At 45.7% G+C, this 15,419-nt stretch overlaps 1 protein-coding gene across 5 annotated transcripts in view; it reads right to left on the bottom strand.

Annotated features, from left to right (window-relative positions):
- SLC4A11 (solute carrier family 4 member 11) overlaps positions 1–15,419 on the bottom strand; it is a 90,774-nt gene that overhangs the window by 36,943 nt on the left and 38,412 nt on the right. For 4 of the 5 annotated variants that reach the window (XM_017742423.1, XM_017742427.1, XM_017742426.1 and 1 more), the window contains 6 exons: positions 14,910–15,141; positions 14,214–14,276; positions 13,589–13,670; positions 4,926–5,049; positions 1,681–1,689; positions 1,127–1,324 (listed from right to left, as the gene is read on the bottom strand). In XM_017742423.1, coding sequence (XP_017597912.1) covers positions 1,127–1,324; positions 1,681–1,689; positions 4,926–5,049; positions 13,589–13,670; positions 14,214–14,276; positions 14,910–15,141 — 708 coding nt within the window. The remainder of the gene's footprint in view (positions 1–1,126; positions 1,325–1,680; positions 1,690–4,925; positions 5,050–13,588; positions 13,671–14,213; positions 14,277–14,909; positions 15,142–15,419) is intronic. The other variant, XM_017742424.1, reaches the window with a different exon arrangement.

Here is a 15,419-nt window from a genome sequence, read left to right as displayed (position 1 = left end):
AGCAGGAATCACCAGTCTCAGGGCCAACAGCTCAGTGTCTCATCCAGCCCTCCTCACCAAACCACACAGCAGAAAACCCTCTGGAGACTTTTTTTTTGCTATTTTTAGCAAAAGACAGAGCCAGACACTTCAAGTGCTGTAACAAAAACCCCTCTGAAAGGCAAGGTGTAAAGGGTTAAACCTACTTTACCTAAATTACTACTCCAAATATCCCTGCCTTGCATGACCTGGGTCTAAAGAGGGTTTCAGGACTTGTTCTGCAAAGTTAAGAGCAGGTATGGGATCTAGCAAAGTTCAAAGCACTACCTATAAGCAAGGGGATTCTGCAGGAAAAACATGAGCTTTGCTCATTTCCAGATGTGCAGATCAAACCCCTTAAATCTATTCCAGGGGGGGAAAAAAATAAAAGTGGTAAGTGAAGCAGCTCCTGCACTATAGGCAACCCAAAGCTTTGGGGTTATTTGTAATGCAGGGACTGGAGCAGCATGCTGGAGACAGCAGTTTGTTTTTCAGGTAAGCTGTCTGGTTAAAGAATGGATTTCTGAACGGAAAAACAAAGCAATGACCAACACACAGGAAATTCCAGAAAAGAAAGCTGAGTTACAGCATTTCCCTCGAACTTTAAAGTACAAAGCAAGTAATGTTTTACAGAGCTACAGATCAAACAGGGAGAGAATTCAGGCCAAATACTGACAGGCAACTTTTAAATGAAATTACCGTGCAGAGATGGCCAAGAAGTCTTTTGGCTGCAGGAAAGACAAGCAGCAGCTTCCTTCAGAACCTTCTGATTGTAAGGATTAAGTACCTTGGACTGACAAGGAGCAGTGATCCATTAATCCCACCCTCGACTAAGCATCTGGAATCAAAGTCCTGTAACCATTTCAACCCCCAACTGCTCTGCATCCCTTCAGCACCTGCCTCTTTGAAGTGGTTTTTTGGAGATTTACAGCAGAATCTGAGGAAGGTGGATGTGCACACAGCAGCCATTCGGGGAAACCTCGGTGCTGGGAGCTTGCTGGGAATGCTGCTGCATCCACTGGCCTCAAGTGTTCACCTCCTCACCCCAAATCCCCTTGGATTGATGCATTTGAACACCAGGGAGGCAGAGGCACTGGCCAAGCCTTACCTTGAGTGGTTTGTTACCGTGTGACTTGTGCCCATCGCTCTTCCCTGAGGGTCTCTGATTCGCCACCGTCAGCAAGTGGCGTTGGTGCACTAAGGCCTCCTTGAACTCCTCCTCAGTTTTGGTTTCCAGGAGTTTCTGCCGGAAGGTTATGTCTGAAAACATCGTGGCAAAGGTCCTGCCTACTTCTGTGGCTGTTTTAAACAGTAGTCATAGTAAATACAGATTAGAGATGTAGTCTAACTGATAGATTTTGTTCAGAAAATTCTCCTTTAGCCTTGCTTGGGTACTACAGTGGAAGTTTCAATGTATCAGCAGACAGATGAATATATAGACTGAAAAAAATTCGATATTAATTTTTATAGTGTGGGATAGAAAGTCACATCCAGGGAGCAGGAGTCAAACATGCTGATATGTGAACTAAAAGGAAAAGAAAACTAGTGGAAGGAGAATGAAAACCTTAAAGTGTTAAAGAATATCTGCCTGTGGCAGACTTGAGGAAGCAAATAAATGACAGGCAATTGGGACTGAAACAGAAACTTTAAGGGAGAAAAGATGGTGCTTTTCTAGCAAAAAAAAAAAAAAAGACAGAAAAAGCGCTTTTAAACCGATTTTACTTCACTTCTGAAAGGTAAACCCCATAATTTACCCCTCTGAAGAGGAACCTGCCTGGCTCCCGGGATCCCAGAGAGACCTGAGGGAGGAGGGCACATCTGGAAGCTGTTGCAGATGAACACACAAGCACAGCAGATCCTGTGGAGGCACCAACACAGGTTCTGAAGCCCTGATTGATCTTTACTTGATCAACTTCCCAGAAGTCAATCCAAAGTTGAATCATGCTGAGCATGCATTTTATCCCTGGTTTCCCTTCAAGACTAGACAAACAAAATCTTTGCTACCTTCCAGCACCTCAGCATTGCTGCTCCTGGGGTGGAAAGATGCTGCTGTCATGGTCCCTGCAGGTATTGATGTCTTATCTGACAGACTGAGATTGTTGTGCTCATCTGATTCCTATTTTCTGGGCATTAAAACTCAATTCCCTTGGCCACTCTGGGGCAATTCTGGCAGCACAAGTGGAGGTTGGGAGCTCTCAGCTCAAGTAACCACTGGCACAGAGGGGAAAGGATGGGAAAAAACAGCTGAGCACACAGCAAGCAGCTCTTGTTTGTCTTCACTAAATGTTTGGAAGGGACAGGAGACTTGCAGACATGAAAAAAGTGCTTATTTTCAGGATTTAATATTTCTGTGAGACACAGGCCTGATCTTTGCTTCCAGCAGAATCCAAGCCTGCTTTTCTAGTGCTCCTGGCAGCATGGAAATTGGATACAAAGGGAAGAGTAAAGGAGGCTGAGCTCCCCATCCCTACACAAACCCACCAAATCCAAGCTCTCCAGGCCTGACCTGCTCACCTGCTCCTGCTGTGGCCAGGACAGGTAAAATACCTGCCAAGTTACACAGAACCACAGCTCATTAAAAGCTCCTTCTAATGCCAAGTTTTAACCCACCCACCTCTCCTACACTCCACACTCATCATGCAGCAACTATCAGAGACACCCAAACACTCCCCTCCCAGCCCTGGAGAGCCTCCAAGCTCCTCACACTGCCAGGAAGAGAAGAGTGAGCATCTGTGATTGATCCCAATTGCTTCTCATGATTCACAACTGAACAGCTGAACAATTTCTCCATGAACACAACCAAATAATTCAACGTGGGTGACGCAGAGGGGCAGCCGTGGGTGGCACTGAGCTGGTCCCAGAGTCATTGCTAACATTGTGCTTCCTCCATCACTCACATCACCCTCCTCTCTCTCGTTTGCTCAGAGCAGCTGTGGCTGCCCCATCCCTGGAAGTGTCCAAGGTCAGGTTGGACGGGGCTTGGAGCAACCTGGGATAGTGGAAGGTGTCCCTGCACATGGCAGGGAGTTGGAATGAGATAGTCTTAAACGTCCCTCCCAACCCAAACCATTCTGGGATTCCATCACCAGGAATGTCCCTTCAAACACTTACTAGGGCACATTCAGTCGAAGTTTCTAGGGAGAAGTTTGGATTTAAGTGAAGGATTTTCCCTGGGACTTGCTTTTAGAGCTTGTGAACCAGCCTGGATTTGCCACCACAGGAGAGGCTTCACCTTTCACCTCTAAGCAGCAACAATCCTTGGGCTGGATGCTGCAAGGATTGCTTCAACATTCCCAACACTCTTCCCATTCTCCCTTTCCCAGGGAGATGAACAATTTAGAGAAGACAGATATTTGCAAGAAAACTCAAGTTTTTTTTCCATCCTCCATATTAGCAAGGTCAAGGATCTGGATTCCCTGCACAACAAATGCCCGTTTTGTGGACTTTTTTTCCCCTCCCCAGCCAGGCCCGTTTAATGTGTTGCTGTCAGCAGGTTAATTATTTTAACTGCTGCACCAGAAATGCGCACTCAGGGCTGGCTCCACCAACCCATTTAAAATAAAACAGCACATTGGCAAGTGCAAGCTCTGTTGGCCTCCACTCCCTTCCCTTAATTTGATGCTGACCATTGGAATTGCAAACCCTCGGAATCGGAGCGGATGCGGAGCCGTTTGCCGGGTGCTTTGCACGTAGCTGGCCCGAGATAACAATGAGGGAGAGATCCATGGAACTGCACACAGCTCCAGCTGTTCTCCCTCCTGCTTTTCACAAGGAACATCAATATGTTTTCAGCCTGTTGGCTTCAAGGTCGATGCCAAAAGCATCAGTTGGGAAAGACCTGCCAGAAATTCTGGGAAAGAAGGAAACACCAGTATTCCCATTTGAACGAGGGTGGTGGGGAAGGGGGAAGGGAGACAGGCCAGACCAGCAGGTCCCAAGGTCACACAGATAGCATTGAAGAGCAGGAAATTGAATCAGGACATATCCTGTCCCAGAAAAGGTCCTCAGCCTCTCCAGCACCTCCCAGGAGCACAGACCCAGCAGCCCCAAGGTGTAAACAGCCAGCTGGAGTGTGAAAAGGTCTTGAGCTTTGAACCATTCAGCCATCAGCTGGAAGAACCACCTTGGTCAGGCCAGTGCTTTCTAGGAAGACAGGATGGTGATCCCCAATTAACCTTGATGCACCCCATGATATCGGAGTCGGACTTGGATGATCCTTGTGGGTCCCTTCCAGCTCAGGATATTCTGATTGCAGTAAATGTGTTCTACTGTGCCATTCTTGTCCACACCAAAGAACCAGAAGCTGAGCAAGCTTTAACCTTGCTGTTTCAAGTGCTAAAAGCTCTGAAAACACATCCCAAAGGGCCTCAGGGACAGCCTGACCTTAAAAGCACCGCAGCTCCCAGCAAGTCTCACCCTTACTGCCACAGAGCTTAAAAAAGAATCATCTTCCTCTTGGCTACATCGCCTCCAGCTGCTGCAGCCAAACGTGCAGGGTAAATGTCAGCCCCATCAAGGAAGTCTGTTGGGAAGCAACCCAGACCCCTTTGCTGTAGACTCACAAGGGCCTCTCAAAAGCTTGGCTTTAGCAAGGAACTGCACTTCTTACCTCTAAAAATGGCAGCTAAAGCTGGAGAGGGGAATCCATGGAGTGTTAGGTGCATCCCAGGTGTGTATGGGGACTACACAGTGCTCTCCTCCCCATCAGGCCATGAGACAAGGACAGAGCCCACTAATCCACCCCTCACCAACAGGATAAATCATCTCGACAGCTGCTGAGAAGACCTCAGGCCTTTTCACATCCCCTTGTGTTTTAAAAATAACATTGATTAAACTTAGGAGGAGACCAAGGCAAAGTAAACTCAGGAGAAACCCCCGAAGTTCTGGAGTAAGAAGACAAAACTCACCATCTTGGGAGGAGCCAGGACCAATATCACAAATCTGACCTCACAGGAGTTCTCCCCCCAGTTCTGAGGCCTCTCCAGGCGGCTGATGCAAACGTGACGTCGCTGAAGGGACTTGATAGTGCAACTGTCAGGGAAAACGGGATCGTTAGGCTGGGCCCCACAACACAAGGCATGATCTCCCCTGGTGCACAAGGTATAAAAACACATTTCAGCTTTAGGAAACACATGATGTTGTTGGTCTATGACTTCTGAAGCCTTAAATAGTGACTTTTAGTTACTATTAGCCCAAATCTGCTCTCTTTTGTACAATGGGACACCCAAGTTTTTATGGGAAATACCTTTCAAGATTTCGCTGCTTCTGAACAGCCAAGAAAACAAATGATAGAGAGCCCAACACACTGAGTGCTTGCAGAGCTACAGAAGCTTCCACAAAAAAAAAAAAAAAAAAAGTCTCTTATTAAAAACCACCTGCATTATTGGAAAGCAGATTACACTTCATTTCACCTGATCTCCCAAAGTGCTTCTGGAAACATTAAGGCAAAGTGCCAAGCCAGTACATCCCCACTCCTGCCTCAGGCAGACCTCTCTGTTGTAATGGCTTTCCCCATTTGCTCCCAGCTGCTGTTTTCCCTTTTCTGGCTCATGAGCGTTACAGAAACCAGGCTGATCTCCCTGCTCGAGATCCACAGAGGCAGGATTAGTGCTGGGAGGGAACTCCTTGGCTGTGATCCAGGGGATGGGATGGATGTTTGACTCCCAGATCCAAGAGTAGCAAAAAAAGTTGCGTGAAATAAACAAAGGGATCATCTCCAGAGGCTGTGGAAGACCAGGTCTGTCTCCACCCTGGGGTATTTAAACAGAGCTGGGACCTGGTTAGCTGTCCCTTTTACTGCTGGGAAACTCTGGGGCTTGGTGCAGTGGCAGCAGGTGGGTAATGCCAGCCTGGAATGCAGCTCTCCTGTTCCCTTTAAAGCCACCAAGCACTTTCCAACCCTTCTGTAAATCACTGCTGAAAAATGCACACAGGGTTTGCTTACAGACACCTGGAAGAGGTGTGGAAGTGTTTTCCTACCTCAGAGTGGTTTTTCCCCTCCTTTTACCTGGTTCAAAGTTATTTCAGCTGCTTGCTCCCTTTTATTCATCTAACAAGCACCTATCACAGTCCTCCAACAGGAGGATTTATTTCTCCAACTTCTCTTCCATAATCCCAGCCCGCTTCTTTCCTTTTAAGATGTATTCTCATCCCCAAGCACCCTGAAGGCTGCTTCCTTAACAAGATCTTTGGCTGGAGGTGTCCTAGTCAGGAGCACGTTGTATTTTCTATCAAGTTCCTCACAATTTGCATTAAAAAAAATTTTAAAATCACACCATCAAGTATTTTCTTACTGAGTCTGACTTCCTGATCCCAGACTGGAAGCAGCCTGCTTCTGTAAATTAATCTCACAGAGGCACTTGTTTGAGAGCAACCAAACAGCTTAATTAGAACAATACAGGGCATGAGAAAGATGACACTATTTAATTTATTTCCTAATTCCCCTCCACCACAGCCTCTTGTGCTTTTTGTACTTGAATCAGCTTTGGAAGAAAGAAAGATCAAGGCAGGTCCTAAGGTGAGGAATAAATATCTTTTGAAGTAACTGAAAATAGAGTGCAAGCTACACTTGTTTTCACAACCAAAGCCAAGCCCCTGGTTGCAATCCAGCTGTGGCTGGACAGCAGACAAGTCTCCTTGTGTTACAGCTCAACAAACCAGTGGGGACACGAACTCTGGGCTTTGGACCAGCTGGAGAACCTTCAAGTGGCCCAACACCTTCAGTTCTCTCACCTTCACCCACCTGGTTACCAGCAGTGAATGATTACTGCACCACTAGCATTAATTCTGAGCTCGGTTCTCAGCATTTCCATACCTCAGCTGCTGAGCTCATCATTTAATCTGTTTTGAAAAGGAAGGTTTGCTGGGCATTTTGAACATCATTTCTACTCCAGGCATGGCCAGAAGCAGGCATCAACTACCTGTGGCTCACCAGCACTCCCCAGACATCACCCCTTCCCTACCATGTGCACCAGGCAAGACCTGACCAAGCAAGAAACCACTGAAGTACAAAATGATTTGGAAGAGCCTATTACAAAGTGCAATAATTAAGCAAGCCACATGTTCTGGAGTTTTCTTTCTCCCTGAAGTGACAGGGTTATGTTTCAGCTCCAGGAATTGTCTCCAGGGCTGTGTTTTCCAGAGACAACAGTGCCACAATCCCACTTCAGCTCAAGAGCTTTTTGGGTACGGAGGGGAAAACTGGACTGTAAAAACCTGAGCTTTGCTACTGGGTCTCTTCCACAAACAAGGTCATTTTCCTGGCAGCCACCAAAACTTTGTGTTTCTCTTAGTCAGGAGTTCACTGTCTCCTTAAGCTGAGGGACTGGGCAAGAAGGGGATCTCACAGCACTGAATGATTTCACACTGAGCACATTTACAAGATACCAAGAAACTCACCATTATTAACCATTTTTATCTGAAATAGTTTTATCCACAGTGCTGGAGTTTGAGAGCTTCCTCTAACTCTTCTGAGCTCTATGGACACTGACACATGGATCTAAATCCCAACAGTAAAACTGCAAATTTCCAACACTTAGGTCAATGTACAAATAATTTAGATCAATGACACCTTTCCAAATCAGGCTGGAGTTGATTTAGTGAGGACAAAGCTGATTAAAAGCAGATTTAAACAGGTGCCACAGAGAAGGTGGGATATACCTGAGCCTGGCTGCATGGAGGGGAGGAACAGTGCAGAATGTAGCCTCATCTGAGTCTGCTCTCCCTCTGTTATATCCATTTATTTGGGGGAAAAATGGTGTCTCAATACTTCCAGTGCAAGGCCAAGTCACTCCTGCTCATGCATCATTCAGCAGCTCGAGCTTTTCTTCAAATTTAAACCATTATTTAGCTGACTCAAATCCTATTCCCTAGTGTAGCACTTACAGCTCCCACTTTTGTTTTAATTCCAGAATCCAGATACAAATACAATACAAACCAAAACTGCAGTGCCAACTAGATTTGTGCAAATATTTGTAAAGGATACAGAAAATAAGTTCCTCGGTTCACACGGAGAAATCCCAAGTCAAGCAAGACTGCAGGTAAAAGTCAGCACAGCTTAGGCCAAGAAGAGTCACTTTCAAAATGAAACAACTTTTTTAAAAGTAGCACTTAAATAAATTCCCACAAAGAAAAAAAAGCTGGAGGGTAAATAGCCAAAGCCCCAAAAAACTGAGAACTAGCAAGACATTTTCAGCTGACTCTAAATCAAGTCTGGTTTGGCCAAAGCCTCCAAGTTCCTTTTCGGTTTGAGTTGAGCTACATTTGATTCTCCCTTGGTTTGGCCAGAAAGCTGAAAAATCTATTTTCACCCAGTATCAGTCACACCAGGAAATGCTGGACAATGATTTAATGAGATGCCAGGTTGTGTTCTCAGCAGTTTTATCTTGATCCCCCTATAACTGAGCTCATAAAAAGGGCATTTAAATTATAGCACAAATTCTGCTTCCCTGTCCTCCTCTCTGCCTCTGGTGGTGCTGAGGGTGGCACTGGCATGGTGAGAACTGGCAGTGCTCCACCAAAATCCCACATCCACAGAGTCCCACGTGCCCCAGGTCTGCCCCACACCCAAGATGTTATCAGAGTAATAACACATTGCTCAACCAAATCATAAAAAGGGTCAAACTATGGAGACCTAAGAGAAACAGAAACCCTCATTTAAAAGGGCAAGAAAGGAAGTTAATTCAGAAACAAATTATCCCTTGCAGTAAGAAAAAGTGCCCAGCAGAGGTAATCAGCCAGCCAGCCTTTTCCTGTCCCCACACAGAACAACAATGACACTTCTTGTTCTCATCCACTGCCAATAAATCTTCCTCTGCCGAGCAGCTCCAGGCACAAGCTTTGGGAAACCAGGATCTGCAAGTGAGCAACGAAGCTGTGGCCAGGCCAGGCAGCTCACCCACAGCTTGGCACGGGCTGGGCTCAGCCACAACGTCCTCACTCCAGGCTGGAAGTGTTTTTTGGCCTGGGAAATACACCTTGCTGGGCTCCAGGAAGACTCATCCTGTCCAGGGGGAAGGATTTCCTCCAGGTCAATGCGTATTGAGAACTCCTTTCCATCACACAGCACCTACAGGAGCTCTCCAGCACCACCTGGGATGGGCCAGCACGAGGGGGAGCGGCCCTTAAAAGAAAATTTATTGGTTCTCTGAACTCAAAGAACATTTGCCAGATGCTGGCTGTGGCATTTGGGACATGGTTTAGAGGTGAACACGGTGCTGGGTTAATGGTTGGACTTTTCCAGCCTCCATGATTCTGTAAGGAGACATCTCAGACCCTTCAGGTACCAAAACAAGCCATTTTTCTTCTTCAGAACCCAAATTCCTACTGCAGACTTTGAATCTGAGATTTTCTTTTCATGAAACAGCACCTGCAAGAGCTTTAGGTCTCCAGCATAATCTGGGAAAACCAAAAAAAGGGTGGAGAAGCCCTTAAAAAAATTATATGGTTCTCTGAGGCCAAAGAACACTTGAGAGATGAGGGTTGTAAATCCTGGAGAAGAGGCTCTTGCTTACAAGGCTCCAAATCTTGTAATCATTCCTCTAAATGAAAATATTTGTTTTAAGCAGTCCAACTGTTTTAATTTCCCATTTTGCCCTTTAAAAGAATAATCTGAGGAAGAGACAGCAATGAAGCTTCTCTATCTGAAGTCTGTTCAACAGCTGAATCAGAGACAATGGGACTTTTCTGGAGACCCACAGACCTCTGGGTCAGGAAAAATCCTTCAACATGCAAAATGGACTTTGCACCACTTCTGTTGAGAGAGACACCAGTCACATCCTTCACACAGTTACACATTAAATTTGAGATCTTACTCCTCAAATTTGATTATCTGAACAGCAGCCTTGCTGCTTATCCAGCATAATCTCACAATACCTATTTTTGAAAGGCTACCTGGGTTGTCCTGAGTTAAACTCCTCCCCAGGAGTCACTGCCACGACAGGCTACATCAAAGCCAGAAATTCTATAGCAACACCGAGCACACAAACCACTGAACCACTCTTTGCTTGCAGAGAGGCTTTTTTCCCCTCTGCTCTGCCTGTTAAAACAGCTTTAGGAAATCAGTTTAATGCGCAGTCCACGTGCCTTAGCAATCCAGCCAGAAGAAAAGGCTCTACAACTGCTCCATCCAGACTATGGAGCAGCTCGATTTCATGTTTTTTCCAAGGATTCAGCTCTGGAAATCAGCAGTTACACCTCTCTGCTGGCAAGGAGAATACAGCCTGGAAGCTGGGATGCCTGGGGAGCTCCATCAGCTCAGGGACATTTGTTCCATAACCCACCCAGCTGGTGTTTCTCCTAGCAGGACAGCAGAGAGAAAAATTCACCAGCACCCAGTTAAGCTATTTTTAAATCATATATCCTTCACTCCAAGAGGAAAAAATTAAAAATCAGGTATTTTCATCTTCATTTTTCAGCCAGTGAAAGAAGGAATGGGGTGTGATAGGACTTGGCTTGTAATAGAGTCACTTCTTCACATGTCCTTCACTGGATTAGGAGGGGTTTCTTGGGCTGAGGCACAAAACTGCAACACCAAACCCAGCAGCTCCCACTGGAGCTTCTTGCCCATTTTTCCCAGTCCAGACATGCAAAGCATCCAGTTTACCCCTCTGTGCTGGCATCATGGCAGGTCTGGGTGGTCCATGAGCTGTTCCAAACACCCTCCTGGCAGCACCTCTGCCTGCTTCAGTTATTCCATGCTGGAGGAGCCCCAAAACACCTCCTGAGGTCCCACCAGCAGCTGAGCTTCCCCACTTAAATAACTGAGGAAAACTCCCCATTCTGGGACAGGATTATCCCTTGTCCCAGGTTCTCCAAGGGAACAACCACCAGCAGCTTCCCAGGGAAGCAGCAAGAGATCTCTGTGCCACTTTGCGTCCTCCTGTTCTGGCAAATGCTGGAATAGGAGGAAAAAAGAGTTGTGCCCATAGTTTCAAAGGTATGAGATCATAGTCTGGACTGGTGAAATTCATCTGAAACTCTCAAGATTTGCCTTCTAGTTAGGAAATGACGAGGTACACAAATAGAAATCTTCGTTCTTCCAGAGCTGGATCCTGCTGGTCACTGGGGCATGCAAGGTTTTGCTGCTCTCAGCTCTCATTTTAATGGAAGAATCCCAAGTTTTCCATAAACTGATGTATCCTGTGATGGCTTCAGCAAGATCAGGTTTTGGTCATTCTTGACAAACCCAGCCCTAAAGCCTGTTGTGAATCAGAATTCAGTTGTTTTCCTGGACTTCACTGGAACATTCAGACCTTGAGATCTTCAGTTCCTCAAGGGCTTCTTCTGCCCTGTGGCTGAAGCCCAGATCCATATGGAATGTCTGACTTTGCTGGAGCTTCCCTAGACCTGAAACCATCAGGAAAGCACCAAATCCAACAGAAGCAGAAGAGCTGTTTCAACCCCAGGTCCTCTCCACTGCTCTTCCCACTGAGCATAAGTCAGATACGAAACAAGAGCCCAAAAGAGAGGGAAACACATTTTTGTCTCTATTAGGAATGTTCTTCTGCAGCCAGGCTCTGCACAACTCAGTGAAAATCCTACAAAAACCCTTCCTTTCTCACCCCAAACTAACTTCAGCTGTTAATATTTCTCCTCATAATCCATGCAGAAGCAACACCACCAAAACCTTATCTCTGAGCTCCTCTTCCTCATTAATATAATCTTATCATGATGCTCAATTCTATCTCATCCACCAGGAATTAAAAGTTGGTTAAGATGCACCAACCCAGCAGCACTAATTTAAAATTTAGCAAAGAGTATAGACCAAATACAAGGATAAAGAATAGCAGATATCTTAAAGGTTCTTCCCACTCATATGGAAAATTTTTTCATCAACAAATTCCTTTTACTTCAGAGGTTTGGAAGCTGTTTTGCAATCTGACTTCAAGAAAAATGTAAGATCTAAAAATATGGCTCACAATCTGTTGCACAATAACTCCAGCAGAAATACAGTGCAATAATTAGATAATTATAGTTAATAACTCATCATTGCTTTCCCACCACTTTCTTCTCCTTCTTCAGAGCAACAAAAGGAAGAAACAAGGAAAGTTTTGCACAAGACACCTTCAGGCTGTGAGCTTATTTTTCAAATCATCTCTTGTCATAGAAGCCAGGATTACTCACATGGATGCACTTAAAGCTCTGGCTCACTTTCCTAAGAGGCTGAACCCACCCTTTTCAGTCTCATGTATGTAATCACAGCATTTGTATCATAACCTTTCAAATGCTTTGGCGTTAAGGCAACACTCCCCAAAACCCCTCCACAGAGATGTCTCATCCCACAGGAGAAACTTCCATCCTCTGCATCAGCAGGACCTACATATCCTTACTGCTGTTACACTTCCTATGGCATCCAAAGTGGAAAAAAAACTGCCCAAAAGTCCTCTTGGTTGAGACCATTTTACTTTATAAACTCATTTTCTTCTTTGTGTTCCTGCTTTGTACGTGCCAGGTGTAAAAACAAGCAGCACACGAAGCACAAAGTATCATCCAGCTCACTTCTTTCTCAGGACACAGCCCTGATATGCAATCGCTTCTTTTTCACACTGAGATCACATCCTTCTCTTTCGTAAGAGACCAAAAACAAGCGGGAGATTTTTCCTTGTTTGTTGATGGTGTTGTCTCCTTTTTGAATTTTTTTAAAAATCCTCTATTTCTCTCCATTTTCCCCAGCCATAAGCAGAGGGCAGGAGAAGAAGTGCCAGCAGAAGGAAAGCTATTGTGACAGTTGTCCCAGCAAACTGGCTGTGAAGGCTAAAATATGTGCATGCCTTTAGGCACCTATCCCACATATCCCAGTAATCTCTCTGGGAATTAACATATTTCTTGACAACTTGACTTCAAGACTGCACAGGAATAAAGCAACAGAGTCAAAAAGGCACTGCTTTGGTTGGCTCAGGAACTCAGGCTCTGGCCTGTCCCCTGTGAAGGGACAGCCTGGCTCACCCCACAGGCCTGACTTGGAGACAATAACTTCAAACCCCAGTTCTGGTCAAGTGCAGGCTGGGGTGAAGCCACCACGTCTCATAAATCCCAGGTGACAGAGTCCTTACTGTCTTAAGGGCCTGCTCCAATGTTTAACAGTGTTGACAATTAATCAGCATCCAAATTAACTGTCCAAGTAATCAGTGTCTAAATAGTGTGGAATGTCTGACTTCAATTTTCAGCTACAAAGTTTGGATGTTTCCATCAAAGGACCTAAGAAATCTTTTGGTACAGGCTCCCAGACTTTGGCAGGCAAAGCAGTCCATGAACCAGTTTGCTTGTCCCTTTGAGAAGTTCGTTTATTAGCATTTCTCAGTAATTAGCATTTTCTGGCTCATTTTTTTCAGCATTCTTAGCTCATTAACAGCAGATTTCTATAACATCCAAGAGCTGAATGCCCTGCAGGGACTGTGGTCACCTACTGCATGTGTTTGCAAAGAGGAGAAGCCCAGAGAGAGACTGAGGATGGATGGAACAGGCACCATGATCTCAACCCAAAAGGACACATTCTGAACCTCTGCTCTTCCCAGCAGCAGGAAAAGCTTTGGAAGGCAGTGGATTTTGCTCATCCAGCCCAGGTACTTACATGATACAGAGCCAGGACTGCTGATACTGCACCCCCGTGACTGTGGCTGTGACCCCTTGAATTGTGTCTGATAAGAGGTGAACTGGGAAAAGAAGAGAGGGAAACATCACAGGCTGTCCTCGTTTATTCTGCAGCTGTAAATAGCATTTCCTTCTAAATGGAAGCTGACTACTAATCCCAAGCATTCCTATCTGCCCAGTGGACTAATGCAGGGGTGGGGGCTGACAGGGAGAGATGGAAACATTTGTCCTGCTGCTTTTGACTTGTGTCCTTAAACTATTCACAGCTTAGAAAGGCAGCTGCTTTCTCCTCCCAACATCATCCTACTGCACTACTGGGTTATTAGATTAGCATTATCCACCACACACACACAGACAGGACTGGGAGGGGTGTCACCTTCCCAATCCCCTGCCCTCTCTCCCCCTCTTCCCAGCTACTGCTCTCACACTATTTTATGGCACTACTTACTTTTCGTTCCTTATTGGCAGAAAGCCTAAATTAAAGGGGTTATAAATGCGAAGCTCTAAGACAGGTAGCAAGAAGTAACCAAAGCATGAACATGCTTACTACATGCTCAGGACTTGACATATCTGTTAAACAAATTCACTCAGGCTGTGACAGTTACATTTGAGGTGCGATGGACATGTTTGTCTATTCATTCCTGTTGACTCTGAAACATCAGGGGTGCCTACAGAGAAACAATGCTCAGTTAAGCTTCTTTGCATCTTGGGCTAAAAGGCGGCGTTTTTAGACTACACTACGACATCTGTTGATAGCTTAAGGTGACATCAGAGCCAACAACCTTGGCTAGGGCTGCCCTGGTTGAGCTTCTGGAGGAAAATCAAGTGACTCCCATCTCCTCCAGTGGGCTGGGAGTGACACAAAGGCTCAACCCTCCCCAATTACTTATCCAAAGCAGGCAAAATTCCCCAGCCTGTGTGAATTCAGGTGGAGAATCACAAGGCAAAGGAGCCATTGCTGACAAGACACCAGCAAGAGTCTCTTGGCTGAACAGTGTTGTCGGAGGACAAGCAAACCAAAAGGGTCCACGCAGACAAGACACCCCAGTGCTGTGGACTCCTCACCCCAGAGAGCACCACAATGGGTGATCTTAACGAAACAGGGGCAAGACTCCACCAAAACACAAAAACCGTGGAGAAATGAGATCCTTCAGTCTGAATGACATGGAAAAAATCAACCCAAGGTGTCACATGCAACGTGCAAGCCTGGGGACCACACAGTGCGTGTCCAGCACCCCACCATGGCAGGGATGGCAAATGAACAGCAGCCCACCAGCCAAAGCAAACCAAGAGCTGATTACCGTTCCCTTCCCGTGGCGTCCCTGAATCTGTGAATAAAGTGTTCATGATTTTTTCAAAGTTGCAGCTCGGCTCCATGTTCTCAGGATCCTCCGCGAAGTGTTTCAGCATCTCCCGAAGAACATCGTCCAAGGACGTGGCTGTTTCATCCAGGATGATGCTGGCTCTGGCCAAGAACCCATCCAAGTCTCGTTGGGCTCTGACCTCCTCCTCAAAGTTCTTTAATTTCAGGTACTGTGTTGAGAAAAGGTCAGAGCATGAGACAGCTGTACACGGTAACAGCAAAGTAGAATCTGGGTCCTTCACAAGGAGTTTTGCTGAGGTTACCACCTAACCAAAGATTCTATTGGCCATCCAGATCACAGGAGAAAAGGAATTTTATGCATTAATGCATTGAAGGTTTGCATTTTCAAGGCTTATCCTAGTAGTGTGCCCATAGGTGAATTCCCAGGTACCTTTTATACACTTACAAAGAAAGCAGAATTTAAAAAAAAAAAAAAAAAAAAAAAAAT

This window comes from Corvus brachyrhynchos, unplaced genomic scaffold (genome assembly GCF_000691975.1).
Source record: "Corvus brachyrhynchos isolate BGI_N302 unplaced genomic scaffold, ASM69197v1 scaffold166, whole genome shotgun sequence".
NCBI lineage: Eukaryota > Metazoa > Chordata > Aves > Passeriformes > Corvidae > Corvus > Corvus brachyrhynchos.
Note: the sequence above shows the minus strand (reverse complement) of the source record. Positions and strands in the feature narration are given on the sequence as shown.